The sequence below is a fragment of the Lissotriton vulgaris genome, chromosome 12 (assembly GCF_964263255.1).
Source record: "Lissotriton vulgaris chromosome 12, aLisVul1.2, whole genome shotgun sequence".
Classification (NCBI taxonomy): Eukaryota; Metazoa; Chordata; class Amphibia; order Caudata; family Salamandridae; genus Lissotriton; species Lissotriton vulgaris.
The window spans coordinates 24,730,606-24,758,516 of NC_141700.1; the positions used below are offsets into that span (position 1 = coordinate 24,730,606).

Here is a 27,911-nt window from a genome sequence, read left to right on the forward strand (position 1 = left end):
TCGTCCGATAATGTTAGCTCCAAGCTGTAGGATGACCCGTTAGCTTGCTCTTGAGGTTGTAGCCCGTCCCACTTGTCCCCCAAAGGCATGATATCTGGGCTGATCAATATACTTTTCTCCGGGGAGGTCGTGACTGGTAGAGGGTCGGTAGGGCTCCCACCTGATAGCCTCAGTGTCATGTTTTTAACCAAACCCTTTGCTACAATCCAATTTCTAAGTGGGCTTTTTTCTAAGATATGCTTCTTCAGGGCGGGATTACTGCTTGTCTTTTGTTTGAGTCGTTTGGAGATAGCACCCGCTTTGCTACTTTTCTTTGTTTTTGGTTTCCCCTTGATTTTGTTCTGTGAAGCGCACCCCCCTGTTAATAGGTCTGTTGACCTGTCATCCTCTATCTCTGATTCGACCTCACAGTCCTCGTAGGAGTCCAGCTCGGCATCAGCTGGGAGCAGCTTATTTGCTATATTCTCATTTGACCCCCCGGGCTTGTTACCTACATCTTCAGGTATCACCTCTAGGTTGCTTGTAATGAGGTCAATTGAGGTCGGTTTGGGTAGATGGGGTGGTGGCTCTGGAAGCATCTGTGGAGCTTTACCCCTATTGAGGTCTAGCGCTTCTGGTGTCATAGTACTCGCATGCAAGGGGTCAGGATCAGCACCTTGATTGCTTAGAGTCAAATGTTGTGAAGCAGACCCTTCTGCCACCCCCCCTGCTTTTGCCTGTGTTTTTGTCCCGGTTTTGTCCGTTTTGGATACTGAACCCTTAATCTGTGGCACATTAAATGGAATTGAGGACTTTGTTACCTGTTTGGCTGTACCCGTTGAGGATTTCACTTCTGCTGCTGAGATCAGGACTGCAGAAGCAGAGGCTGTAGCAGGGGGGTCGCTATTTTCCGTTGAAGCGCCGTCGAGGTAGATCTCAAGGGGTTGTAGAGAAGTTTGTAGAGAGGTGGAGGCTGCCGTCGGGACTGCCGCGGGTGAGACGGTGAGCGTAGCAGCTGTGGAAGGAGTGGCGGCTGAAAGCGAGGTAGTTACTGCTGCAGCTGCCGCCGTAGTCGTAGCCGTCATCGCCTGTTTGCTGTTTCGTGTCTGGCGTGACGGCATCTGCGAAGGGTTCTTTGGGGTCATCCTATGGGTCCCACGCACTCCGGCAGTCGCTCCGGCAGTCGCTCGCCGGTTGACGAAAAGATCAGAACAGCTGAGCCCGGAGTTACCGATCCGTGCACCAAACAGCTGTCGTAGCAGCCAGGCAGCCTCGAGGAGCAGAAGCATCGGTTGATTAGAACAGAAAGAGCCGCCGTAGTAAACCTGCTCTGTAACCTCGATGGAATTACAGCTTCGTTACAGCATTCTTTCCGAGAGAGTTCTAGGAGGGAGAGTGAGGAGTGGAGCACACAGGTAGGTCAGCCGGCACGGATCCTCACTCCGCCATTTTGGATCCGCCCCCCCCAGGGTGTCCCGCTGAGGGGATTCATGGATATTTGGTACACAGGTGGCAGATACGCGGTTATTGAACATACAGATGTGTCCCGCCGAGGGGATTTAGGAATATTTGTTACACAGGGGAGGGATACGCGGTTATTGAACATACAGGTGCGTCCCGTTGAGGGGATTCAGGGATGTTTGGAACACAGGTGAGGGATAGGACGTTATTTAACATACAGGTGCGTCCCGCCGAGGGGATTCATGGATATTTGGTACACAGGTGAGGAATATGTGGTTATTGAACATACAGGTGCGTCCCGCTGAGGGGATTAATGGATGCTTTATACACAGGTGAGGGATACGCGGTTATTGAACATACAGGTGAATCCCGCTGAGGGGATTCATGGATGTTTGGTACACGGGTGAGCAATACGCTGTTATTGAACATACACGTGCGTCCCTCTGAGGGGATTAATGGATGTTTGGTACACAGGTGAGGGATACAAGGTTATTGAACATACAGGTGCGTCCCGCTGAAGGGATTAATGGGTGTTTGAAACACAGGTGAGGGATACGCGGTTATTGAACATACATGTGCATCCCGCTGAGGGGATTCAGGGATATTTGGTACACAGGTGAGGGATATGCGGTGATTGAACATACAGGTGCGTCCCGCTGAGGGGATTTAGGGATGATTGGTACACAGGTGAGGGATACGCAGCTATTGAACATACAGGTTTGTCCCGCCGAGGGGATTCAGAGATGTTTGGTACACAGGTGAGGGATACATGGTTATTGAATATAGAGGTGCGTCCCGCTGAGGGGATTCAGGGATATTTGATACACAGGTGAGGGATACACGGTGATTGAACATACAGGTGCCTCCCACTACGGGGATTCAGGGATGTTTGATACACAGGTGAGAGATATACGGCTACATACAGGTACATCACAATGAGGGGATTCATGGATATTTGGTACACAGGTGACGGGTACATGATCATTGAACCTACAGGTGCGTCCCGCTGATGGGATTCATGGATGTTTGGTAGACAGGTGATGGATACGCAGCTATTGAACCTTTAGGTGTGTCCCGCTGAGGAGTTTCATAGATATTTGGTACACAGGTGAGGGATACGTGGCTATTGAACATACAGGTTCGTCCCGCCGAGGGGATTCAGAGATGTTTGGTACACAGGTGACGGATACGCGGTTATTGAACATAGATGTGCGTCCCGCTGAGGGGATTCAGGGATGTTTGGTGCACAGGTGAGGGATACGCGGTTATTGAACATACATGTGCGTCCCGCTGAGGGGATTCAGGGATATTTGATACACAGGTGAGCGATACGCTGTTATTGAACATACACGTGCGTCCCTCTGAGGGGATTAATGGATGTTTGGTACACAGGTGAGGGATACACGGTTATTGAACATACAGGTACGTCCCGCTGAGGGGATTCGTGGATGTTTGGTACACAGGTGAGGGATACGGAGTTATTGAACATACAGGTGCAGCCCGCTGATGGGATTCAGAGATGTTTGGTACACAGGTGAGGAATAGGCGGCTATTGAACATACAGATGCGTCTCGCTGATGGGATTCAGGGATGTTTTGTACACAGGTGAGGGATACGGAGTTATTGAACATACAGGTGCAGCCCGCTGATGGGATTCAGGGATGTTTGGTACACAGGTGAGGGATAGGCTGCTATTGAACATACACGTGCGTCCCTCTGAGGGCATTCAGGGATGTTTGATACACAGGTGAGGGATACACGGCTATTGAACATACAGGTGCATCACAATGAGGGGATTATTGGATGTTTGGTACACAGGTGAGGGATACACGGTTATTGAACATACAGGTACGTCCCGCTGAGGGGATTCGTGGATGTTTGGTACACAGGTGAGGGATACGGAGTTATTGAACATACAGGTGCAGCCCGCTGATGGGATTCAGAGATGTTTGGTACACAGGTGAGGAATAGGCGGCTATTGAACATACATGTGCGTCCCGCTGAGGGGATTTAGGGATGATTGGTACACAGGTGAGGGATACGCAGCTATTGAACATACAGGTTCGTCCCGGCGAGGGGATTCAGAGATGTTTGGTACACAGGTGACGGATACGCGGTTATTGAACATACATATGAGTCCCGCTGAGGGGATTCAGGGATGTTTGGTGCACAGGTGAGTGATACGCGGTTATTGAACATACATGTGCGTCCTGCTGAGGGGATTCAGGGATATTTGATACACAGGTGAGAAATACGCTGTTATTGAACATACACGTGCGTCCCTCTGAGGGGATTAATGGATGTTTGGTACACAGGTGAGGGATACGCGGTTATTGAACATACAGGTGCGTCCCGCTGAGGGGATTTGTGGATGTTTGGTACACAGGTGAGGGATACAGAGTTATTGAACATACAGGTGCAGCCCGCTGATGGGATTCAGGGATGTTTGGTACACAGGTGAGGGATAGGCGGCTATTGAACATACAGGTGCATCACAATGAGGGGATTCATGGATGTTTGGTACACAGGTGAGGGATACACGGCTATTGAACATACAGGTGCATCACAATGAGGGGATTCATGGATGTTTGGTACACAGGTGAGGATACACGGCTATTGAACATACACGTGCTTCCCGCTGAGGAGATTCATGGATGTTTGGTACACAGGTGAGGGATAGGCGGCTATTGAACATACAGGTGCGTCCCTCTAAGGGGATTCAGGGATGTTTGATACACAGGTGAGGGATACACGGCTATTGAACATACAGGTGCATCACAATGAGGGGATTCATGGATGTTTGGTACACAGGTGAGGGATACACGGCTATTGAACATACACGTGATTCCCTCTGAGGGGATTAATGGATGTTTGGTACACAGGTGAGGGATACACGGTTATTGAACATACAGGTGCGTCCCGCTGAGGGGATTTGTGGATGTTTGGTACACAGGTGAGGGATACGGAGTTATTGAACATACAGGTGCGTCTCGCTGATGGGATTCAGGGATGTTTTGTACACAGGTGAGGGATACGGGGCTATTGAACATACAGGTGCATCACAATGAGGGGATTCATGGATGTTTGGTACACAGGTGAGGATACACAGATATTTGATATATAGCTGTATCTACTGCTCAGACACACCATGCTCGAGCGGTGCCGCGCGCAGTGTCCCATGCACTTAGGGCCCTGGCCCGGGATGTGTTGCACGCGCTGTCCCTGGCGCCGCGCTCGCGCCGCTCCTGCGCTATGGCGAGTAGCCCGCCTGGTAATGCCAATGTGCCGGTGAACTGAACTGCGTGTCTTCTTGTTGCAGAGCAGAGGCGAGGCGAGGCGAGGCAGTCCTTGGCAATGAAGCATTTCATCTTTAAATGTGGGCGCGGCATCAGTGCCGGGAGGACGTCATGAGGGTAGTTCTGGTCCAACCCACCAATCAGACGGGCCGCTTGGACTCGACCAGAACCCAGGCAGCCCAGAGCCAGCAGCAGCGCCCAAATGACAAGCAGGTGGAAGCTGCGGAGGGCATGCAGCAGCAGCCGGGGGGTGTCCTGCAGCACCCCCAGCACCAGGCCACCGTGCAGCACTGCCAGCAGCAGAGACACCTCGGCTCAGCCCCTCAACAGAGAGGCCAAGCTTTGAAACTGGGCTCCTCTGACCTCCACCACCCGCCTCAGCCCAGCCCTGAGTCCAGGCAGGGGGCTGCTGCAGCCCAGCCCTGGGCTTCCAAGGACCTTCCGGCAGGCAATGCCAACCTGAACCAAGGCGGGCTCCTGGGGCCCCTCAAGCAGCCGCAGGTGGCACGGGGAGGGGTCCTGCAGCAGCCCAGCCCGGCGCCTGCTCTTCTGGACCACAGCCAGCCGTTAAACAAGGGACCCGCATTTCAACACCACAGCCAACCCCCGGGCCCGGGATGTGTCCCCCAGGAGCACCCGCAGACCCGCAGCACGGGCACCCCTCTTCAGCACCCCGGCCAAGGAGCTGCCCTTCACCACCAGAGGCTTAACAGAGCGGATTCCCTCCAGCGCCACAGCCATCCAGGGGTCCTCCAGCAGCACCCCCCTCCTCAGAGGTGCCAACAGGGCCACCCTTTCCAAACCCTGGGGACGGACCCGCAGCCCCTCGGGCCATGCCAGCAGGCAGACGAGCTTCCCCTGCACCACGGCGCCGTGCCACCGGGCGCGCCGTGCCACCGCCCTGGTGGTAACTGCAGCGCCACCGACCCCCCACCCTGGACCCGCCCGCAGAGCCTCCCCCAGGACCCCCCGCCGAAGGGCTGCAGGTGGGAGCAGAAGCAGGGGGTGCAGCAACCCGCAGGCAAGCAGCAGCAGCAGCAGGCTCCCTGGCAGGACCAACAGGTGCCCGGGCACGAGGCCCCCTGGAGCCAGTGCCCGGCCGGGGACGGCCAGCCCCATCCACGAGCCCCGGCGGCGCAGCACCGGCAGCCCGAGGCCAGGCTGCCTGGAAACAGGGCCAGCAGGAGCCCGTCCTCGCCCTGCTCCTGGCAGCAGAGCGGAAACCAGAGCCCTGGCGGCGAGCAGCAGGTAGATTTATGTTTCAGCGCGCGTGTGTGTGGCTGGAGGGGGGGGGGGGGGGGGGGCTCTGGGTGCCCACTGGGACCGCAGACTGTGCCAGCCGCTGCGCCAGGAGAGCCAGGGCCGTCGCCGGCAGGTAAGTGCCCGGCTCACCTACCTCCTTCGGAGCCGACAATGCGGTCTTTGGAGGGGCGGGGGGCGCTGCGTCCGCAGAGCTGCGGGCTGGTGCAGGGAGGCTGGCGGGGCAGTGAGGAGGAGGGCAGGGTGGACGAGCGGCTGCAGAGTCACGGAGCCGGCACCCGTCAAAGGGGTGCTTGGATGAGACCTCTTGTTAGGGACTTAGAGAGACAGAGAGAGAGGAAAGAGGGAGGGGAGACAGAGAGAGGGGATCAGTGAGGGGGGAGAGAGAGAGAGGATGAGAGAAAGGGATGAGAGAGAGACAGAGAGGGGATGAGAGGGCGAGGGGAGGTGAGAGAGAGACAGAGAGGGGATGAGAGAGAGACAGAGAGGGGATGATAGGGAGAAAGAGAGGGAGAAGAGGGATGAGAGTGAGACAGAGGGGATGAGAGGGAGAGGGGGTGAGAGAGAGACAGAGACGGGATGAGAGGGAGAGGGGAATGAGAGTAAGACAGAGGGGATGAGAGGGAGAGGGGGGATGAGAGAGAGAGACAGGGAGGGGATGAGAGAGAGACAGAGAGGAGATGAGAGGGAGAGGGGGGATGAGAGTAAGACAGAGGGGATGAGAGGGAGAGGGGGGATGAGAGTGAGACAGAGAGGGGATGAGAGGGAGAGGGGAGATGAGAGAGAGACAGAGAGGGGATGAGAGGGAGAGGGGGTGAGAGAGAGACAGAGGGGATGCGAGAGAGACAGAGAGGGGATGAGAGGGAGAGGGGGGGATGAGAGGGAGAGGGGGGATGAGAGTGAGACAGAGAGGGGATGAGAGAGAGAGACAGAGAGGGGATGAGAGGGAGAGGGGGTGAGAGAGAGACAGAGAGGAGATGAGAGAGAGACAGAGAGGAGATGAGAGGGAGAGGGGGGATGAGAGTAAGACAGAGGGGATGAGAGGGAGAGGGGGGATGAGAGTGAGACAGAGAGGGGATGAGAGGGAGAGGGGAGATGAGAGAGAGACAGAGAGGGGATGAGAGGGAGAGGGGGTGAGAGAGAGACAGAGGGGATGCGAGAGAGACAGAGAGGGGATGAGAGGGAGAGGGGGGGATGAGAGGGAGAGGGGGGATGAGAGTGAGACAGAGAGGGGATGAGAGAGAGAGACAGAGAGGGGATGAGAGGGAGAGGGGGTGAGAGAGAGACAGAGAGGAGATGAGAGAGAGACAGAGAGGAGATGAGAGGGAGAGGGGGGATGAGAGTAAGACAGAGGGGATGAGAGGGAGAGGGGGGATGAGAGTGAGACAGAGAGGGGATGAGAGGGAGAGGGGAGATGAGAGAGAGACAGAGAGGGGATGAGAGGGAGAGGGGGTGAGAGAGAGACAGAGGGGATGAGAGAGAGACAGAGAGGGGATGAGAGGGAGAGAGGGGATGAGAGGGAGAGGGGGGATGAGAGGGAGAGGGGGGATGAGAGTGAGACAGAGAGGGGATGAGAGGGGAGATGAGAGAGAGAGACAGAGAGGGGATGAGAGGGAGAGGGGGTGAGAGAGAGACAGAGAGGGGATGAGAGAGAGACAGAGAGGGGATGAGAGGGGGAGGGGGATGAGAGAGAGACAGAGAGGGGATTAGAGTGAAACAGAGAGGGGATGAGTGAGGGGGGAGAGAGAGAGGATGAGAGAAAAGGGTGAGAGTGAGACTGAGAGGGGATGCGGGAGAGAGAGGGGGATGAGTGGGAGAGGGGGGATGAGAGAGAGAAAGAGAGGGGATGAGAGGGGGAGGGGGATGAGAGAGAGACAGAGAGGGGATGAGAGGGAGAGAGGGGGTGAAAGAGAGACAGAGAGGGGATGAGAGAGAGACAGAGAGGGGATGCGAGGGAGAGGGGGATGAGAGTGAGACAGAGAGGGGATGAGAGGGAGAGGGGGGTGAGAGAGAGACAGAGAGGGGATGAGAGAGAGAGAGAGAGAGAGGGGATGAGAGGGGGAGGGGGATGAGAGAGAGACAGAGAAGGGATGAGAGTGAGACAGAGAGGGGATGAGTGAGGGGGAGAGAGAGAGGATGAGAGAAAGGGATGAGAGTGAGACAGAGAGGGGATGCGAGAGAGAGACACAGAGGGGGAGGGGGATGAGAGAGACAGAGAGCGGATGGGGGGATGAGAGTGAGACAGAGAGGGGATGAGTGAGGGGGAGAGAGAGAGAGGATGAGAGAAAGGGATGAGAGTGAAACAGAGAGGGGATGCGAGAGAGAGAGGGGGGATGAGAGAGAGAAAGAGAGGGGATGAGAGGGAGAGGGGGATGAGAGTGAGACAGAGAGGGGATGAGAGGGAGAGGGGGTGAGAGAGAGACAGAGAGGGGATGAGAGAGAGACACAGAGGGGATGAGAGAGGAGGGGGATGAGAGAGAGACAGAGAGGGGATGAGAGTGAGACAGAGAGGGGATGAGTGAGGGGGGAGAGAGAGGATGAGAGAAAGGGATGAGAGTGAGACAGAGAGGGGATGAGAGGGAGAGGGGGGATGAGAGAGAGAGACAAAGAGGGGATGAGAGGGAGAGGGGGGTGAGAGTGAGACAGAGAGGGGATGAGAGGGAGAGAGGGGGTGAAAGAGAGACAGAGAGGGGATGAGAGTGAGACAGAGAGGGGATGAGAGTGAGACAGAGAGGGGATGAGAGGGAGACAGAGAGAGGATGAGTGAGAGAGGGGGGATGAGAGAGAGAAAGAGGGGATGAGAGGGGGGTGAGAAAGAGACAGAGAGGGGATGAGAGAGAGACAGAGAGGGGATGAGAGGGAGAGGGGGTGAGAGTGAGACAGAGAGGGGATGAGAGGGAGAGAGGGGGTGAGAGAGAGACAGAGAGGGGATGAGAGTGAGACAGAGAGGGGATGAGAGAAAGGGATGAGAGTGAGACAGGGGATGCGAGAGAGAGAGACAGAGAGGGGGAGGGGGGATGAGAGAGACAGAGAGGGGATGAGAGGGAGAGGGGGGATGAGAGAGAGACAGAGAGGTGATGAGAGTGAGACAGAGAGGGGATGAGAGAGAGGGATGAGAGAGGGACAGAGTGGGGATGAGTGAGACAGAGAGGGGATGAGTGAGGGGGGAGAGAGAGGATGAGAGAAAGGGTTGAGAGTGAGAGAGAGGGGATGCGAGAGAGAGCGTGAGGATGAGCGTGAGACAGAGAGGGGATGAGAGGGAGAGGGGGATGAGAGAGAGACAGAGAGGGGATGAGAGTGAGAGAGAGAGGGGATGAGTGAGGGGGGAGAGAGAGATGATGAGAGAAAGGGATGAGAGTGAGACAGAGAGGGGATGCGAGAGAGAGACAGAGAGGGGGAGGGGGGATGAGAGAGACAGAGAGGGGAGGAGAGGGGGTATGAGAGTGAGACAGAGAGGGGATGAGTGAGGTGGAGAGAGAGGATGAGAGAAAGGGATGAGAGTGAGACAGAGAGGGGATGAGTGAGGGGGGAGAGAGAGATGATGAGAGAAAGGGATGAGAGTGAGACAGAGAGGGGATGCGAGAGAGAGACAGAGAGGGGGAGGGGGGATGAGAGAGACAGAGAGGGGAGGAGAGGGGGATGAGAGTGAGACAGAGAGGGGATGAGTGAGGTGGAGAGAGAGAGGATGAGAGAAAGGGATGAGAGTGAGACAGAGAGGGGATGTGAGGGAGCAAGAGAGAAGAAAAAGAGGGAGAGAGGGAATGGCATTCTTAAAATATGATGTAAGGGCGCGTTTACAAGCACAGGAGCTTCTTGTTGATATGGAAAATGTAGATATTGCGATAGCCATTGGGAAATATATGCAGGGCGTATATAAGTTCCCTGTCTTATTTGAGGCTTAAGAGTAGCTAAGTGCTTTGTAGTTTTAAACTGAAATTATCTGTTTTAAATTGCTATAAATGAAGTTTTAAGGCGAATATGACTTTTATTGTTTAAGAATATGATTTTCTGATGTGTAGACCTTTAAATAATGCATGCGCTGTGGTTTATAGATCAAATGGTCTAAATAAACTTTATTTTTGATTGATTGATTGAGAAAGGGGATGAGAGAGCGTGAGAGGGAGAGAGACAGGGTAAGAGAGAGAGGGAAAGAGAGAGAGAGGGTGAGAGAGATGATGAGACAGACGGAGGAGAGAATAAAAAGGGCAGTAGACCAAGGAGCCGAGGTAGTAAGAGAGACAGGTAAAGAAGCGAGACGGGGGTTAGGGTGGGCAAGAGGAGAAAGGGCTAAAAGGGTAAAAGGGGATGAGACTGTAAAAGAGACGACAGAGAGCGAGGGAACAGACATAGGGTCAGACAGGGAGGACAGATGGAGAGGAGGAGCGAGAGAGAGGGGCAAAGATAGAGCGGCGAGGGGGTGAGAGAAGGAGCGAGACACTGGAGGTAAAGAGAGCGGGAGATGCAGAAAGAGAGAGACGAGTGTGCACCGCACTCCCGGATGCGTGGCCTCCCGATCCAGCCTTTGGGAGAGGGCCAATGATGGCAGCTCAGACACGTGTGTCTGTCTGCTCACAGTCGTGCCTCTGGTTGGCTGTCTGTCTGTATATGGCTAGAGACACCCCACGCACACACCTCTGTGCACTTGTGTGTGCCCCCCAGTTTGCCTGTCTCATTGATGGCTTGTATGTGCTGTCCATGCACACGCCACACGAGTTTGGCTCGGTGGGCCCCCTCTATCTGCCGACAGACTGACAGCTGCAGACGCACATCCAAGGCCCAGCCTGCACATGGGAGTGTCGGCACTGCATACGGAGAGGCGTTTCTGCTTTGTAATCTGAATTACAGAGCAGACGAGACATGTTTGCGAAGGAGTTGTGTGATAAAAATGTGCTGGCGTGGGACCGCTCTCTCGGTTTGTTGACCCCGCCAGGGTGAAGAGGGAGGCATGGGCGCTGGGGGGAGGGGGGATGATGGGGGGGGCGTGACTAGGTGAAGTTTCTCTTTGCTAAGGGAACCGAGGTTGCTATGGGGAAGGACCTATTTCGGGTGGGGAGGGGGTGTTTGGTGGAGTGGGAGGAAGGGGCAGTGCTGCTCCACTTGCCCCAGCTCAGTGTGCTGAGGGGAGAGAGTGCAATGTCTGCCCAGCTAGAGGGGGCAGGTGGTGCTCTGGAGAGAGGGTGCTGTGGCCATGGGAGGGAAGTGGTGCTGTGGAGACCCAGGGCGCGCTGTCTGTGTTCTGGAGAGGGGGGGGGGGGGGGGGGGGGAGTCAGTGTTCCGTGGGGACCGAAGGGCGGTGTCTCTCCTGCTGGAGGGAGGACCGAGTGCTGCTAGCAGGGGGTGAGTGAGTGGGGCTGTGGAGAGAGAGGGTGCGGTGCTGGCCCGAGTGAGGGACGCTTAAAGCTGTGGGTAAGAGGGGAGTGATGCCCTGTTGTGGGGCTCGTGGGTAGAGTCTGGCAGTGCTCCCTGCTGGAGGGCAGGCGCTGTGGGTGGAGAGGGGAAGCAATGCCCTGCTGTGGGGATTGTGGGTAGAGTCGGGCAGTGCTCCCTGCTGGAGGGCAGGTGCTGTGGGTGGAGAGGGGAGTGATGCCCCGATGTGGGGCTCGTGGGTAGAGCCGGACAGTGCTCCCTCCTGGAGGGCAGGCGCTGTGGGTGGAGAGGGTAAGCAATGCCATGATGTGGGGCTCGAGGGTAGAGTCGGGCAGTGCTCCTGCTGGAAGGTAGGCGCTGTGGGTGGAGAGGGTAAGCAATGCCATGATGTGGGGCTCGCGGGTAGAGCCGGACAGTGCTCCCTGCTGGAGGGCAGGTGCTGTGGGTGGAGAGGGGAGTGATGCCCCGATGTGGGGCTCGTGGGTAGAGCCGGACAGTGCTCCCTCCTGGAGGGCAGGCGCTGTGGGTGGAGAGGGTAAGCAATGCCATGATGTGGGGCTCGTGGGTAGAGCCGGGCAGTGCTCCCTGCTGGAGGGCAGGTGCTGTGGGTGGAGAGGGTAAGCAATGCCATGATGTGGGGCTCGTGGGTAGAGCCGGGCAGTGCTCCCTGCTGGAGGGCAGGCGCTGTGGGTGGAGACGGGAAGCGATGCCATGATGTGGGGCTCGCGGGTAGAGTCGGACAGTGCTCCCTCCTGGAGGGCAGATGCTGTGGGTGGGGAGGGGAGTGATGCCCCGATGTGGGGCTCGTGGGTAGAGCCGGACTGTTATGTTATGTTATGTTATTTTTTATTTAATATAGCGCAACGGTTACTCAAAAAGAGAATCCCGGCGCTTTAGGTAAGGTGAAACTGGTTACAGAATAACACAACACAGATAAAAGCAAATTAAAAGTCCACAAAAGAAACAGGGCAACCGGCAAGGCTATTGAGAGAACAGCCAAGTTTTGAGGCCTTTCCTAAATTCAAGAAGACTGGACGCCCCTCGCAAAGGGAGCGGTAAGGAATTCCACATCTGTGGGGCCAAAAGACTGAAGGAGCGGCCACCTAGGCGGGCCCTCTTCACACGCGGAACAGCCGCGAGAAGTAAAGATTCCGATCTCAACGCGCGAGTAGGGTGGTAGAAAGTGAGTCTCTTTCGCAGATGTTTGGCTCCCACCGCATGGAGAGCCTTGTAGGCTAGGGTCAACGCCTTAAAGGCAATCCGTTTGCGGATGGGTAGCCAATGTAGCTTCGCCAACAACCCAGAGGCGCTGGTGCGTCTACTTAGGCCAAAAATGGCCCTGGCCGCCGCGTTCTGTGCCACTTGAAGCCTCTGCAGCAAATACTCTGGTAGGCCCAGGTACAGACTGTTGGCATAATCCAGCCTGGAGCCTATCAGGGCCTGCACCGTCAGCCTCTTGTGATCCTCAGACAAGAGAGGCAGAAACTTCCGCAACATTTTCAGCAAGCCAAAACAAGTGCCAGTTACCCCCAGAATCTGGGCTTTCATCGTCAGCCCCTTGTCGATCTTAACCCCCAGGTTTTTAGCCATGGGAGAAGAGCCGGACGGAGGGAACATGTCGATGGGCCACCAGGCCTGCCAGCTGGGCTCCGAATCGCACCCGAAGAAGAGAACCTCCGATTTATCGGAATTGCACTTGAGGCTGTGCAGTTGAAACCATGCGAACACAGCCCCAAGGCAATTCTGGATCCTCTCCCCGTCAAAGTCAGCCCCCCTCTCGCAAGAGAAGAGGAGCTGAGTGTCGTCGGCATACGACACGATCCGGGCACCAAAAGACTCCGCCTATGGTAAGCAATGCCATGATGTGGGACTGTGCTCCCTGATGGAGGGAAGGCGCTGTGGGTGGAGAGGGGAAGCAATGCCCTGATGTGGGGCTCGCGGGTAGAGCCGGGCAGTGCTCCCTGCTGTAGGGCAGGTGCTGTGGGGGGAGAGGGGAAGCAATGCCCTGCTGTGGGGCTTCTGGGTAGAGTCTGGCAGTGCTCCCTGCTGGAGGGCAGGTGCTGTGGGTGGAGAGGGGAAGCATTGCCCTGCTGTGGGGCTTGTGGGTAGAGTCTGGCAGTGCTCCCTCCTGGAGGGCAGGCGCTGTGGGTGGAGAGGGTAAGCAATGCCCTGCTGTGGGGCTCGTGGGTAGAGCCAGACAGTGTTCCCTGCTGGAGGGCAGGCGCTGTGGGTGGAGAGGGGAAGCAATGCCATGATGTGGGGCTCGCGGGTAGAGACGGACAGTGCTCCCTGCTGGAGGGCAGGCGCTGTGGGTGGGGAGGGGAAGCAATGCCCTGCTGTGGGGCTCGTGGGTAGAGCCGTACAGTGCTCCTGCTGGAGGGCAGGCGCTGTGGGTGGAGAGGGGAAGCGATGCCCTGATGTGGGGCTTGCGGGTAGAGCCGGGCAGTGCTTCCTGCTGGAGGGCATGCGCTGTGGGTGGAGAGGGGAAGCAATGCCATGATGTGGGGCTCGCGGGTAGAACCAGACAGTGCTCCTGCTGGAGGGAAGGCGTTGTGGGTGGAGAGGGGAAGCGATGCCCTGATGTGGGGCTCGCGGGTAGAGCCGGGCAGTGCTTCCTGCTGGAGGGCAGGCGCTGTGGGTGGAGAGGGGAAGCAATGCCCTGCTGTGGGGCTTGTGGGTAAAGTCTGGCAGTGCTCCCTGCTGGAGGGCAGGTGCTGTGGGTGGAGAGGGGAAGCAATGCCCTGTTGTGAGGCTCGTGGGTAGAGTCTGGCAGTGCTCCCTGCTGGAGGGCAGGCGCTGTGGGTGGAGAGGGGAAGAAATGCCCTGCTGTGGGGCTTGTGGGTAGAGTCTGGCAGAGCTCCCTGCTGGAGGGCAGGTGCTGTGGGGGGAGAGGGGAAGCAATGCCCTGCTGTGGTGCTCGTGGGTAGAGTCTGGCAGTGCTCCCTGCTGGAGGGCAGGCGCTGTGGGTGGAGAGGGGAAGCAATGCCCTGCTTTGGGGCTTGTGGGTAGAGTCTGGCAGTGCTCCCTGCTAAGCAATGCCCTGCTGTGGGGCTCGCGGGTAGAGCCGGGCAGTGCTTCCTGCTGGAAGGCAGGTGCTGTGGGTGGAGAGGGGAAGCAATGCCCTGCTGTGGGGCTTGTGGGTAGAGTCTGGCAGTGCTCCCTGCTGGAGGGCAGGTGCGGTGGGTAGAGAGGGGAAGCAATGCCCTGTTATGGGGCTCGTGATAGAGTCTGGCAGTGCTCCCTGCTGGAGGGCAGGTGCTGTGGGTGGAGAGGGGAAGAAATGCCCTGTTGTGGGGCTTCTGGGTAGAGTCTGGCAGTGCTCCCTGCTGGAGGGCAGGAGCTGTGGGTGGAGAGGGGAGTGATGCCCTGATGTGGGGCTCGTGGGTAGAGCCGGGCAGTGCTCCCTGCTGGAGGGTAGGCGCTGTGGGTGGAGAGGGGAAGCGATGCCCTGATGTGGGGCTCGAGGGTAGAGTCGGGCAGTGCTCCCTGCTGTAGGGCAGGCGCTGTGGGTGGAGAGGGGAGTGATGCCCTGATGTGGGGCTCGTGGGTAGAGCCGGATAGTGCTCCCTCCTGGAGGGCAGGCGCTGTGGGTGGAGAGGGGAAGCAATGCCATGATGTGGGGCTCGAGGGTAGAGTCGGGCAGTGCTCCCTGCTGGAGGGCAGGCGCTGTGGGTGGAGAGGGGAGTGATGCCCCGATGTGGGGCTCGTGGGTAGAGTCGGACAGTGCTCCCTCCTGGAGGGCAGGCGCTGTGGGTGGAGAGGGGAAGCAATGCCATGATGTGGGGCTCGTGGGTAGAGCCGGACAGTGCTCCCTGCTGGAGGGAAGGCGCTGTGGGTGGAGAGGGGAGTGATGCCCTGATGTGGGGCTCGTGGGTAGAGCCGGACAGTGCTCCTTCCTGGAGGGAAGGCGCTGTGGGTGGAGAGGGGAAGCAATGCCATGATGTGGGGCTCGTGGGTAGAGCCGGGCAGTGCTCCTGCTGGAGGGCAGGCGCTGTGGGTGGAGAGGGGAAGCGATGCCCTGATGTGGGGCTCGCGGGTAGAGCCGGGCAGTGCTTCCTGCTGGAGGGCAGGTGCTGTGGGTGGAGACGGGAAGCAATGCCCTGCTGTGGGGCTCGTGGGTAGAGCCGGACAGTGCTCCGTGCTGGAGGGCAGGTGCTGTGGGGGGAGAGGGGAAGCAATGCCCTGCTGTGGGGCTTGTGGGTAGAGTCTGGCAGTGCTCCCTGCTGGAGGGCAGGTGCTGTGGGTGGAGAGGGAAAGCATTGCCCTGCTGTGGGGCTTGTGGGTAGAGTCTGGCAGTGCTCCCTCCTGGAGGGCAGGCGCTGTGGGTGGAGAGGGTAAGCAATGCCCTGCTGTGGGGCTCGTGGGTAGAGCCGGACAGTGCTCCCTGCTGGAGGGCAGGCGCTGTGGGTGGAGAGGGGAAGCAATGCCATGATGTGGGGCTTGCGGGTAGAGCCGGACAGGTCTCCCTGCTGGAGGGCAGGTGCTGTGGGGGAGAGGGGAAGCAATGCCATGATGTGGGGCTCGCGGGTAGAGCCGGACAGTGCTCCCTGCTGGAGGGCAGGCGCTGTGGGTGGGGAGGGGAAGCAATGCCCTGCTGTGGGGCTCGTGGGTAGAGCCGTACAGTGCTCCTGCTGGAGGGCAGGCGCTGTGGGTGGAGAGGGGAAGCGATGCCCTGATGTGGGGCTCGCGGGTAGAGCCGGGCAGTGCTTCCTGCTGGAGGGCATGCGCTGTGGGTGGAGAGGGGAAGCAATGCCATGATGTGGGGCTCGCGGGTAGAACCAGACAGTGCTCCTGCTGGAGGGAAGGTGCTGTGGGTGGAGAGGGGAAGCGATGCCCTGATGTGGGGCTCGCGGGTAGAGCCGGGCAGTGCTTCCTGCTGGAGGGCAGGCGCTGTGGGTGGAGAGGGGAAGCAATGCCCTGCTGTGGGGCTTGTGGGTAAAGTCTGGCAGTGCTCCCTTCTGGAGGGCAGGCGCTGTGGGGGGAGAGGGGAAGCAATGCCCTGCTGTGGGGCTTGTGGGTAGAGTCTGGCAGTGCTCCCTGCTGGAGGGCAGGTGCTGTGGGTGGAGAGGGGAAGCAATGCCCTGTTGTGGGGCTCGTGGGTAGAGTCTGGCACTGCTCCCTGCTGGAGGGCAGGCGCTGTGGGTGGAGAGGGGAAGCAATGCCCTGCTGTGGGGCCTGTGGGTAGAGTCTGGCAGAGCTCCCTGCTGGAGGGCAGGTGCTGTGGGGGGAGAGGGGAAGCAATGCCCTGCTGTGGGACTTGTGGGTAGAGTCTGGCAGTGCTCCCTGCTGGAGGGCAGGCGCTGTGGGTGGAGAGGGGAAGCAATGCCCTGCTGTGGGGCTTGTGGGTAGAGTCTTGCAGTGCTCCCTGCTAAGCAATGCCCTGCTGTGGGGCTCGCGGGTAGAGCCGGGCAGTGCTTCCTGCTGGAGGGCAGGTGCTGTGGGTGGAGAGGGGAAGCAATGCCCTGCTGTGGGGCTTGTGGGTAGAGTCTGGCAGTGCTCCCTGCTGGAGGGCAGGCGCTGTGGGTGGAGAGGGTAAGCAATGCTATGATGTGGGGCTCGTGGGTAGAGACGGACAGTGCTCCCTGCTGGAGGGAAGGCGGTGTGGGTGGAGAGGATAAGCAATGCCCTGCTGTGGGGCTCGTGGGTAGAGCCAGACAGTGCTCCCTCCTGGAGGGCAGGTGCTGTGGGTGGAGAGGGGAGTGATGCCCTGCTGTGGGGCTCGCGGGTAGAGCCGGGCAGTGCTTCCTGCTGGAGGGCAGGCGCTGTGGGTGTAGAGGGGAAGCAATGCCCTGCTGTGGGGCTTGTGGGTAGAGTCTGGCAGTGCTCCCTGCTGGAGGGCAGGCGCTGTGGGGGGAGAGGGGAAGCAATGCCCTGCTGTGGGGCTTGTGGGTAGAGTCTGGCAGTGCTCCCTGCTGGAGGGCAGGCGCTGTGGGTCGAGAGGGGAAGCAATGCCATGATGTGGGGCTCGAGGGTAGAGTCTGGCAGTGCTCCCTGCTGGAGGGCAGGTGCTGTGGGTGGAGAGGGGAAGCAATGCCCTGTTGTGGGGCTTCTGGGTAGAGTCTGGCAGTGCTCCCTGCTGGAGGGCAGGAGCTGTGGGTGGAGAGGGGAGTGATGCCCTGATGTGGGGCTCGTGGGTAGAGCCGGGCAGTGCTCCCTGCTGGAGGGTAGGCACTGTGGGTGGAGTGGGGAAGCAATGCCATGATGTGGGGCTCGTGGGTAGAGCCGGACAGTGCTCCCTGCTGGAGGGCAGGCGCTTTGGGTGGAGAGGGGAGTGATGCCCTGATGTGGGGCTCGTGGGTAGAGCCGGATAGTGCTCCCTCCGGGAGGGCAGGCGCTGTGGGTGGAGAGGGGAAGCAATGCCATGATGTGGGGCTCGAGGGTAGAGTCGGGCAGTGCTCCCTGCTGGAGGGCAGGCGCTGTGGGTGGAGAGGGGAAGCAATGCCATGATGTGGGGCTCCTGGGTAGAGCCGGACAGTGCTCCCTGCTGGAGGGAAGGCGCTGTGGGTGGAGAGGGGAGTGATGCCCTGATGTGGGGCTCGTGGGTAGAGCCGGACAGTGCTCCCAGCTGGAGGGCAGGTGCTGTGGGTGGAGAGGGGAAGCAATGCCCTGATGTGGGGCTCGTGGGTAGAACCAGGCAGTGCTCCCTGCTGGAGGGCAGGTGCTGTGGGTGGAGAGGGGAAGCAATGCCCTGATGTGGGGCTTGTGGGTAGAGCCGGGCAGTGCTTCCTGCTGGAGGGCAGGTGCTGTGGGTGGAGAGGGGAAGCAATGCCCTGTTGTGGGGCTCGTGGGTAGAGTCTGGCACTGCTCCCTGCTGGAGGGCAGGCGCTGTGGGTGGAGAGGGGAAGCAATGCCCTGCTGTGGGGCCTGTGGGTAGAGTCTGGCAGAGCTCCCTGCTGGAGGGCAGGTGCTGTGGGGGGAGAGGGGAAGCAATGCCCTGCTGTGGGACTTGTGGGTAGAGTCTGGCAGTGCTCCCTGCTGGAGGGCAGGCGCTGTGGGTGGAGAGGGGAAGCAATGCCCTGCTGTGGGGCTTGTGGGTAGAGTCTTGCAGTGCTCCCTGCTAAGCAATGCCCTGCTGTGGGGCTCGCGGGTAGAGCCGGGCAGTGCTTCCTGCTGGAGGGCAGGTGCTGTGGGTGGAGAGGGGAAGCAATGCCCTGCTGTGGGGCTTGTGGGTAGAGTCTGGCAGTGCTCCCTGCTGGAGGGCAGGCGCTGTGGGTGGAGAGGGTAAGCAATGCTATGATGTGGGGCTCGTGGGTAGAGACGGACAGTGCTCCCTGCTGGAGGGAAGGCGGTGTGGGTGGAGAGGATAAGCAATGCCCTGCTGTGGGGCTCGTGGGTAGAGCCAGACAGTGCTCCCTCCTGGAGGGCAGGTGCTGTGGGTGGAGAGGGGAGTGATGCCCTGCTGTGGGGCTCGCGGGTAGAGCCGGGCAGTGCTTCCTGCTGGAGGGCAGGCGCTGTGGGTGTAGAGGGGAAGCAATGCCCTGCTGTGGGGCTTGTGGGTAGAGTCTGGCAGTGCTCCCTGCTGGAGGGCAGGCGCTGTGGGGGGAGAGGGGAAGCAATGCCCTGCTGTGGGGCTTGTGGGTAGAGTCTGGCAGTGCTCCCTGCTGGAGGGCAGGCGCTGTGGGTCGAGAGGGGAAGCAATGCCATGATGTGGGGCTCGAGGGTAGAGTCTGGCAGTGCTCCCTGCTGGAGGGCAGGTGCTGTGGGTGGAGAGGGGAAGCAATGCCCTGTTGTGGGGCTTCTGGGTAGAGTCTGGCAGTGCTCCCTGCTGGAGGGCAGGAGCTGTGGGTGGAGAGGGGAGTGATGCCCTGATGTGGGGCTCGTGGGTAGAGCCGGGCAGTGCTCCCTGCTGGAGGGTAGGCACTGTGGGTGGAGTGGGGAAGCAATGCCATGATGTGGGGCTCGTGGGTAGAGCCGGACAGTGCTCCCTGCTGGAGGGCAGGCGCTTTGGGTGGAGAGGGGAGTGATGCCCTGATGTGGGGCTCGTGGGTAGAGCCGGATAGTGCTCCCTCCGGGAGGGCAGGCGCTGTGGGTGGAGAGGGGAAGCAATGCCATGATGTGGGGCTCGAGGGTAGAGTCGGGCAGTGCTCCCTGCTGGAGGGCAGGCGCTGTGGGTGGAGAGGGGAAGCAATGCCATGATGTGGGGCTCCTGGGTAGAGCCGGACAGTGCTCCCTGCTGGAGGGAAGGCGCTGTGGGTGGAGAGGGGAGTGATGCCCTGATGTGGGGCTCGTGGGTAGAGCCGGACAGTGCTCCCAGCTGGAGGGCAGGTGCTGTGGGTGGAGAGGGGAAGCAATGCCCTGATGTGGGGCTCGTGGGTAGAACCAGGCAGTGCTCCCTGCTGGAGGGCAGGTGCTGTGGGTGGAGAGGGGAAGCAATGCCCTGATGTGGGGCTTGTGGGTAGAGCCGGGCAGTGCTTCCTGCTGGAGGGCAGGTGCTGTGGGTGGAGAGGGGAAGCAATGCCATGATGTGGGGCTCGTGGGTAGAGCCGGGCACTGCTCCCTGCTGGAGGGCAGGCGCTGTGGGTTGAGAGGGGAAGCAATGCCATGATGTGGGGCTCGTGGGTAGAGCCGGACAGTGCTCCCTGCTGGAGGGCAGGTGCTGTGGGGGGAGAGGGGAAGCAATGCCATGATGTGGGGCTCGTGGGTAGAGCCGGACAGTGATCCCTGCTGGAGGGAAGGCGCTGTGGGTGGAGAGGGGAGTGATGCCCCGATGTGGGGCTCGTGCGTAGAGCCGGGCAGTGCTTCCTGCTGGAGGGCAGGAGCTGTGGGTGGAGAGGGGAAGCGAGTGTTGGGTGACTGTGGGTGGGGAAGGATTTTGCTGCTCAGACGCTGTCCTTCTTGGCTAGTTGTGGTCTCCTGGAAGGGGCAGAGGTAGTGTGAGGCAGCGTCACCCACAGGTGGTACTTGATCTCCTAGGGCAGTGTTGCTATGTTCTGTCTGTATCCAGCCCCACCCACACCCGCCCCCAACACACAGTCCCACCTTCCTGCATATGTATTAAGTGGGCGTGTACTATTGCCATATCACACACGTGTGTTCATCCGGGAGAGGGAAGAGGGCGGCACTGCCAGTAACTGACAGGGACAGTGTGCATTGCACTGGCAGGGCACTTCACCCAGGCCTACCAGCAAGTGCCAAGCAGCTGGGGACGGGCCCTGGTGACCAGATTGAAGTGAGCAGCTGATTGTTAAATAACCCAAGGCAGATACCTTTGATATAGGGGATGAAGTACTCCCGCTGTACGTTACAAGGATATTGTAAATCACTGAGTGCCCCAGGATTAAATATGAAATTAAACACACCAATGAGCAGCAGAAAATAGGGTGCAAAATATATTTTTAACCGTTGAATGAAAATCCTATATGAAAGTGCCTTGATTTCAGACTATGTACTAACATGAATGGGGAATCCTGCTTTTTAGTAAAGAACTGCCTCAGTGCATTCATTTATCACAGGAGTGTAGCAGTGTTTCAGGTGACTGATGTGAGTCACATTGTGACTGGAAAAAAAATCGTACGGACAGTTTTTTAAAATCTAACAGTATAAAGATATATATGTACATTTTGTTTCATATATGAATATACATATTTGTGTTTGAATATATACACAAATATGTGTGTGTGTGTGTATATATATACATACACACCAAAGCGTCTTACGTTATGCAGCAAGACAGAAATCACGGACACAGATTTCAACGCGTTTCAGGAACACTCCCTTGTTCACGAGAGTATATATACAAAGCTCCAAAAGTAAAGACCAGCACTCGCGGGGGTTAAATCCGAGTAGGATTTATTTGGCACAAAGAGTCAAAGTGCAAACGCGTTTCGGCGGTACGCCTTCGTCAGTGTATATGTATTTATATTTATAATCTATATCCCAGTGGTGGTTGCCACTGAGTAGTTATAGTTACGTCTTCATTTCCATAGAAAATGTTTTTCTTTTTGTTTTGCTAATAACTTTGATGCAGATTGACAAATCTTCACAAAACTTTCCCCAAAAATGCTCTTTTTTTACCTAGTTGGCTCATGGAAAGTTTCAAGGTGATCCCTCCAGTGGAGGCAGAGAAAAAGGGGGGTTCCAAGAAGCAAAATCAGCACGCATTTTCATCAGATTTTTTTTTAGGCAAGTGATATCGCAAAACCTCTGAACGTAATTACACCAAATTTGACAGGAAGCTAGATCTTGCTCCAAAAATCATGCCCTTTGTGATTTGGTTTAAATCCGTTCAGTAGCTTTTGAGATAGTCAGCAAGAAAAATATTTGTATATCTCGAAGGTTGTGTTTGAGGGACTCTCGTGAGAGTGCCTCGAACCTAATTTAAAAAAATAGAGTGTTCTGATTGCCCCAGGAGGCTTTATTCCTTGGGCCAATTCATGCCCACAGCAGACATGTTTCTGCAGGAGTGAACACTCTGATTGGCTGCCATCCCATGAAGAGAAATGTTTCTGGCAGCCATTACAGGACTCAGGGACTTAGCCCCCTGTCCTGCATTTTAAATTTAAAAAACAAGGCGGTAGGGTAGGACTGCCATGAACAAAACAGTAAACCAAAGTACAACATGCATAATTTAGGAAATAAAATGTAGGTGCTGCCTTGTGTAGTTCGGGTATACCCTAGTGTTTCAGTATTTTCTCTGGGCTTGTTCGCCTTTCATCGCTTGAATGAGTCAAAACTCGCAATGGCACAAACTATCATATTGGAAACTAGGAATTGCCATTTAGCTATCTGTTTCAGATTACCATCGTAGTGCTTAGAGGCTACCTAGTCTAGGCGGCTTTATGATTTCCTATGTTCTGCAATGTTTGGATGAATGCCAGCAGCAGCCACCACTTCCTAGTTGAGGGCTGGCACATACTAAGACCCTCGCACCTAAATGATGGGTTTAGCCAAAGCCCTGGAAATGGATCTGGGCTTTGAGGTAATTTCATGAAAAATACCCACATGGGTGTGTTGCCAGGGTGTGCTTTTGGCATCTGTAGGCGTGAGGATCCCAACATGAGCCCCAAAACTTTTCTGTTTCTTTGTAGCCAGAGTTATTTTGGTTGCTGATGATGCAGTTCCAAGCAGAAAGGTGTTTGGGTGAAATATCCAGTCAAGAATATCATGAGGGTATGTTTCTATGGGTGTGCAACGTTTTGCTATACTTATATGTACCATGGCGATATATATCTTCGAGGCACCTAGATGTGGAGTAAAGAATAGTCATTCTATACTTGCCTATTTGCACTTCGCTTCTCGATATTTTGATCCTATGTATTTTTGATACAATATTCTGTCCACACAATATGTATGTCCTCCATAGTCTGCCATTGATTCAGCAGAAAAGCCTCCGGTCTGAACTGCACCATCATTATTTTTAACGTGACGTGGAGGACTTCACACCTAATCTTTCTTTTTTGGACCAGTAGATGACAAACTCGGAGAAGCCGTAGAGTGCCCTGTGTGCACAGTTTTGACTCTGCCAAAAAGTTAAGCGAAGTTGGCAAACTTCACCCTACATCATGACAGATGACGTTTTCTGACTCTGCGGTGAAGTTGAATCTTTCTCTTAGGCCTGGATGAAATGTAAATTACGCATGCATACTTCTCATAGTTTCAGGAATTTTATGTTATGCTTCTTACACTAAATTCCGTCATTATGCCTTTTCGTGGAAAAAAATGATCAACAATGGCACACTTTGTGGTGGAAAAAATAGCTGCGATTACACCAAACAGAAGCTGCTGTTGCTTCCGGTACTTTTGTTTAAATGCGTCCTCGCACCAAAAGCTGACGCAAGGACGCCTTTCACGCTAAAATATACTGTGAATTTACAGATGTGCATTTAGCAAAATAGTGCCTCATTTCAAATCATTCTGCAGTAATTTCATGGAACTACGCGGGAGCAGATGAGCCACATTTGCACACCTGTACTATTGTTCCAGTGCAGTTGAGTGTCTTACGATGCAGAGAGCGGCCTTTATTACTCCCTGCTTCAGCTGAAGGTTGCTGTTAGCCCTGGGTGGCAGTGGGGCAATGCCACCGTACCTTGCTGTACCCACTCGCTGGCAGCTGGGCGCGAGTTGCACGCTTTAGGCCGTACACTCCTGCTGGAAAGGCACCCTTGATTGCGACGTGGGTCGTGCACTTTTGAGTGGAACTAGGAGTGTGTTTTCACTGCTGCAGAGGGCTCCCTATCACCACCATTTTTTTCACATAACCCCCCCCCCCCCCCTCCCCCCCTTCCCCAGTGTTACACTTGGCAAAGCTAAGCACAGTTTTTAAAACATTTAGATTCAATTGCAAGGCATAGTACTTTGCACTCTGCTTTCCGAGACTAGGGGGTTGTGATGTTCCAAATTGATTTATTTTTTCAAACTTCCTTGAACATCTGTAGAGCGTTTTACAACTTTCAGTTGTTTGCCCAGTTTGTTTCAGGGCATGCGCGCGTCAATGGGGACTTTTGTAACAATCTATATCCTTCTTTGGCAAAATTACAAATTTTTTTTTTTATAAATATAGTCGCCTGAAGCACACGGTCATTATGCAGTAGCAACCGCTGCGAGGCTTGCAGCGGCAAGAAGACTTTTCACAAGGTACAAGGGCCCTTTTAAGAGTTTGAAAAGATGGCTTTTGAGTTCCTTTTCAGATTGCAAATAGGAAAGGAAGTATAAGGGACGTATCACTGCTATTTACAAGTAATAAATGATATATCGAAAAGTGTCAATGGTATCTGACCGCTAATGGTGGCGCTACTTGATAGCTATAGAGGAGATGGGGTGTGGACTTACCCTTCGGCCGTCACCTTCCCAGCCGGACTTTGGGCAGACTCTCCTTCGTCTTTCCATCCATTCCATCTCCATCCTTTCCCCCTCCTACACCTTTACCCCACCCCCTTACCCTTCTAAGCTCCATTCATTTCATCTTCCAACGCTCTTGAAATGTTTTCTTGTAACTGATGTAATTTTGTGGAACCTTATGTAAAGCGCTCTGATACCTTTGGGTCTAGCCAGTGCTAAATAACACTCAAATAAACATAAACATAAAATGGGGTTGCAAATCGTTGATCAGATACCGACCCTTTAGTTGGAATGGTAACTGATTTGAAAAGGGAACCCTGTCCCTGTTACACTCTTTCAGTTTTTGGAATCATGTTGTACCCTTAGGGGTATCAGGCAGTGTTCCAGAAGACTACTGCCTGCTCCCCGTTGTCTTCCCAAATGGTATTATTTTTTTTAAAGAAAACAGCAGCAGAAGTTCTTTTAATGTAGGCCTGGGTGAAATTATATTAAGATGCCATGATCTGTGTAATTTAGCGCTAATTTATGTGTTATGCAAATTTCCCACTTTGCCACTTCAGCTAGTTATGCACAATTTGGGGTAGAAATGAACCACCTGCGTACTATTCACGTAAACATTTATAGTGAGGGCACACGAACAACACAACATAAGCTGTTTTTCATGGTGCTTTTGCTTAAATTAGTCCTTGTGCCAAAAAACGATTCAAGGACACATTTCACACTAAAATACAGCACAAAATGACGGATTTGCATCCCACATTATTATCCAATCATTTTGCCCTTATGTCTCATAATTACGTGAAAGTAAATGATTTGAATTTTGCAGACCCCATCTCTAATAGACTGGGGCTGTCTTGCATTTGCAGACCCATACGCAGAGATGGAGACCACCATCCTCCATTGGCAGCCAATCAAAGGGGGTTGCAACAGGTGGCCTGCCTGATTACGATTCATAAGACAGATTGCTTTGTGACCTTTGTGAGTGGACAATGTGATGCAACTTATTAGTACACAAGTCACATCGTGATCAGCACACCCATTCACAAATCAGTCGGGGAGCAAGCTGCACATCCTTGTTTGTACATACATGTTCATGCATCGGCCCTGTGTTCTAGGCACTGTGCTTCCTCCCCCATGATGTGATTGGCTCGTATAAGTGATCGGACTGACCCGCTTAATGGGATGCACGCACCCGTGCTCTGGGAGCGGTCCAGAAACGTAAACAGTATTACCCTCATCCCCCATTGGAGGGGTTACTCTCTCCTCAAACATGTCCAGAACTCCAGACATTCCCAGCACTGGCTGCACCAATAATGGTGAATACTAAAGACTTTCAATTACAGTGAGTGTTACCAGGCGCTGCATTCAACACAACACATCCGAGCAAATTGTGTGCTGGTGTGCCAGGTGGTGTGCTCCTTTTCCCCTTTTGTGATTTGCTCATCGAGTTATTGAGCTCCATACACAAGCACCTTTCAGGTACCTGGGTCATGTGCCAAAGTCTTTTGTGCGCCCTCTCCACACCCAGGGCCAGAGTTCGATCCCTGGGTTACTGTGCCACTCTCCTGGGCACCGTGCTTACCTTTGCCAGCACACTGGGCCTGAGTTGGCTCACACCATAGGCCAAAAGGCAGAACATCTGACCAAAGGTCCAGCTAAATAGCTGCCGCCCACTGGCCCATCCCTCTCATGCCGTTTCATCCCGTTCAAGACTGTACTGGTGACGCTGCCACGCTAAGGGCACCATATTACAGTATTTTGGGGCACACATTGAAAATCTATGTGTATACACCTGTTTTCTTACCACAATAACGTGTGCAGAAAGGGAGGGTTCACAATCAACACCCATTCAGTTCTTGGTCTCTGTACTAAAACTGCTTGCCTTGGTACCCATTTGTGCCAGTGTGATGTTTATCCGTGTGGCATTGCCACGTGCCCAAGGCATTGGATTCAGAAGTGCAACACATTTGACATGTGTCAGGTCAGGCCAAGCAGTCAGAACATGTTTTCAATTTGAGTCAAATTTGCCAAGTGTCAAGAAAAAGCATTGGCAAATCCACTAGGCTGGGCTTCAGTTTTGTATGGCACACAGTGCAGCAGCATCAGAGACAAGTCCACAGATGGCCCCAGTAGGAGTGGCTGGAGGGGGCTGGAGTTCTGAAATAGACCCTCATGCACTTCAATGCAAGTTGTTGAGTGGAGGCGGAGGGATACTCCCAAAAGGCCACAAGCATTAGGTGAGAGAAGAGTCCACTGGGCGTAGCCAAGACTTGATGGACAAAGTCGCAATGTAATGACTGCTAGAGGCGCTGAAAGAAAGCCAATGATTGGAAAAGGTGGACCCAAAATTCACTCGATGTACGTTGTACGCAACCGGTCTGTCTGACAGAGCAGTCACAACTCAGACCTAAAAAGGTTCTGTAACCCCCGGTCCACACTTATATGCCACCCAGCCCCTGCCTCCAGTTTAGGCCAAGTGTTTAAGGAAACAATGATGTCACATCCTGAATCTGCCCATTTGCCGCAGGCTCTGTAGAGAGGTCAACTTTGAATTGTATTGTATTGTAATTGCATTTATAGAGCACTGACGAGGCGTCAAAGCACTTTTTGGGTGAGTAGCACGCTTCTCCGGGACCCATAAAGGGTTCATGGTGAATTAGTTTAGTGAAGTATGAAAGTAATTTAAGTTGTGGATATAGTCAGTTATTTGGATTGAGAAAAATAGCGGAGGGGAAAGGCTTGCATTTATTTAACACTTGCTACCCCTGATGAGGTGTTAATGAACATTAAAACCCATCCATGCCCAGCAAAACTGGTGGTAAGGTTATCACTGCAAGACAGGGAAGACCACAGACCCTGGTGGTCTCAGCCTGGTCCCCTCAGAATCACTGCTTGCCCTGTATTTGCAGGAGTGCCTAGAGGTGGTTCTCGTTACTGTGGGTACTAGAGGCGCTTTTAAGCATCCAAGCTCCATCAAACGTTGCCCTTGCCATTGGGAGCTGAGGCGAGCTCTCCTCAGCGCACCCTGAAAAAAATCTGTGCCAATCACACTCAAGGCACAATACTATTGTGGGAGGAAATTGGTTTTTGGATGCGCGAAAATGCAATTATTTCTGTCCTGTCAGTCACCGAGAAGGTTCATCTATGTTCTGTATTTTTACTTTCGCCCCATCTCTTCATTTGCCCACGTGCCTTCCTATCATCTTGTGCATGTGAGTGCCAGGCTAGGGGTCTCTGGCCAGCGGACGGGGTCAGGACTTCCTCGTGTGGCATTCTTTGTCCTTTGCCTGGTACACTGCCACAGGGAGCAGAGCGTGGACCTGGGGCCGCTGCTGGGCAGGCCTGGGGGAGAGGGCTGGACAGTTGGATCGCCACACATACCACTGCCCTCATGCTCTTACTCTGAGACAGTCTTTTAGGCCAGGGCCTTGACAGGAGGCAGCTGGAGCTTGCGACACATGTGCCCCTGTTGGCGCTGCCAAAGACTGCACCCACACAACTTCCTAACCATCACCTTTTAAGTGTGGCAATTCCATGCCCCAATGCCATACCAATGGCCTGGGCGGGAGGTAGTAGTCATTTTTACTGTGTATTGAACTAATAAACTGTTGTTGTTCTCATATCTACATTGGCTCTACAGCACCAACATGCGGCAGATTGTCATAAACCCAGCTGGTGACAATTAAGAGCCAGTTCCGAGAAGGATTAGTTACTTACCTGTAATCCTAGTTCTCTTCCAGGGGTATCCTCATCAAAGTCATAAGCACCTGA

At 55.3% G+C, this 27,911-nt stretch overlaps 1 protein-coding gene across 1 annotated transcript in view; it reads left to right on the forward strand.

The window, feature by feature from the left end:
- Window positions 1–4,847: 4,847 nt before the first annotated feature.
- Window positions 4,848–27,911, forward strand: part of LOC147673102 (small conductance calcium-activated potassium channel protein 2-like) — a 385,836-nt gene continuing 362,772 nt past the window's right edge. Inside the window, exon 1 of the mRNA XM_086946805.1 lies at window positions 4,848–5,984. Within this exon, the coding sequence (XP_086802931.1) occupies window positions 4,848–5,984 (1,137 nt within the window). The remainder of the gene's footprint in view (window positions 5,985–27,911) is intronic.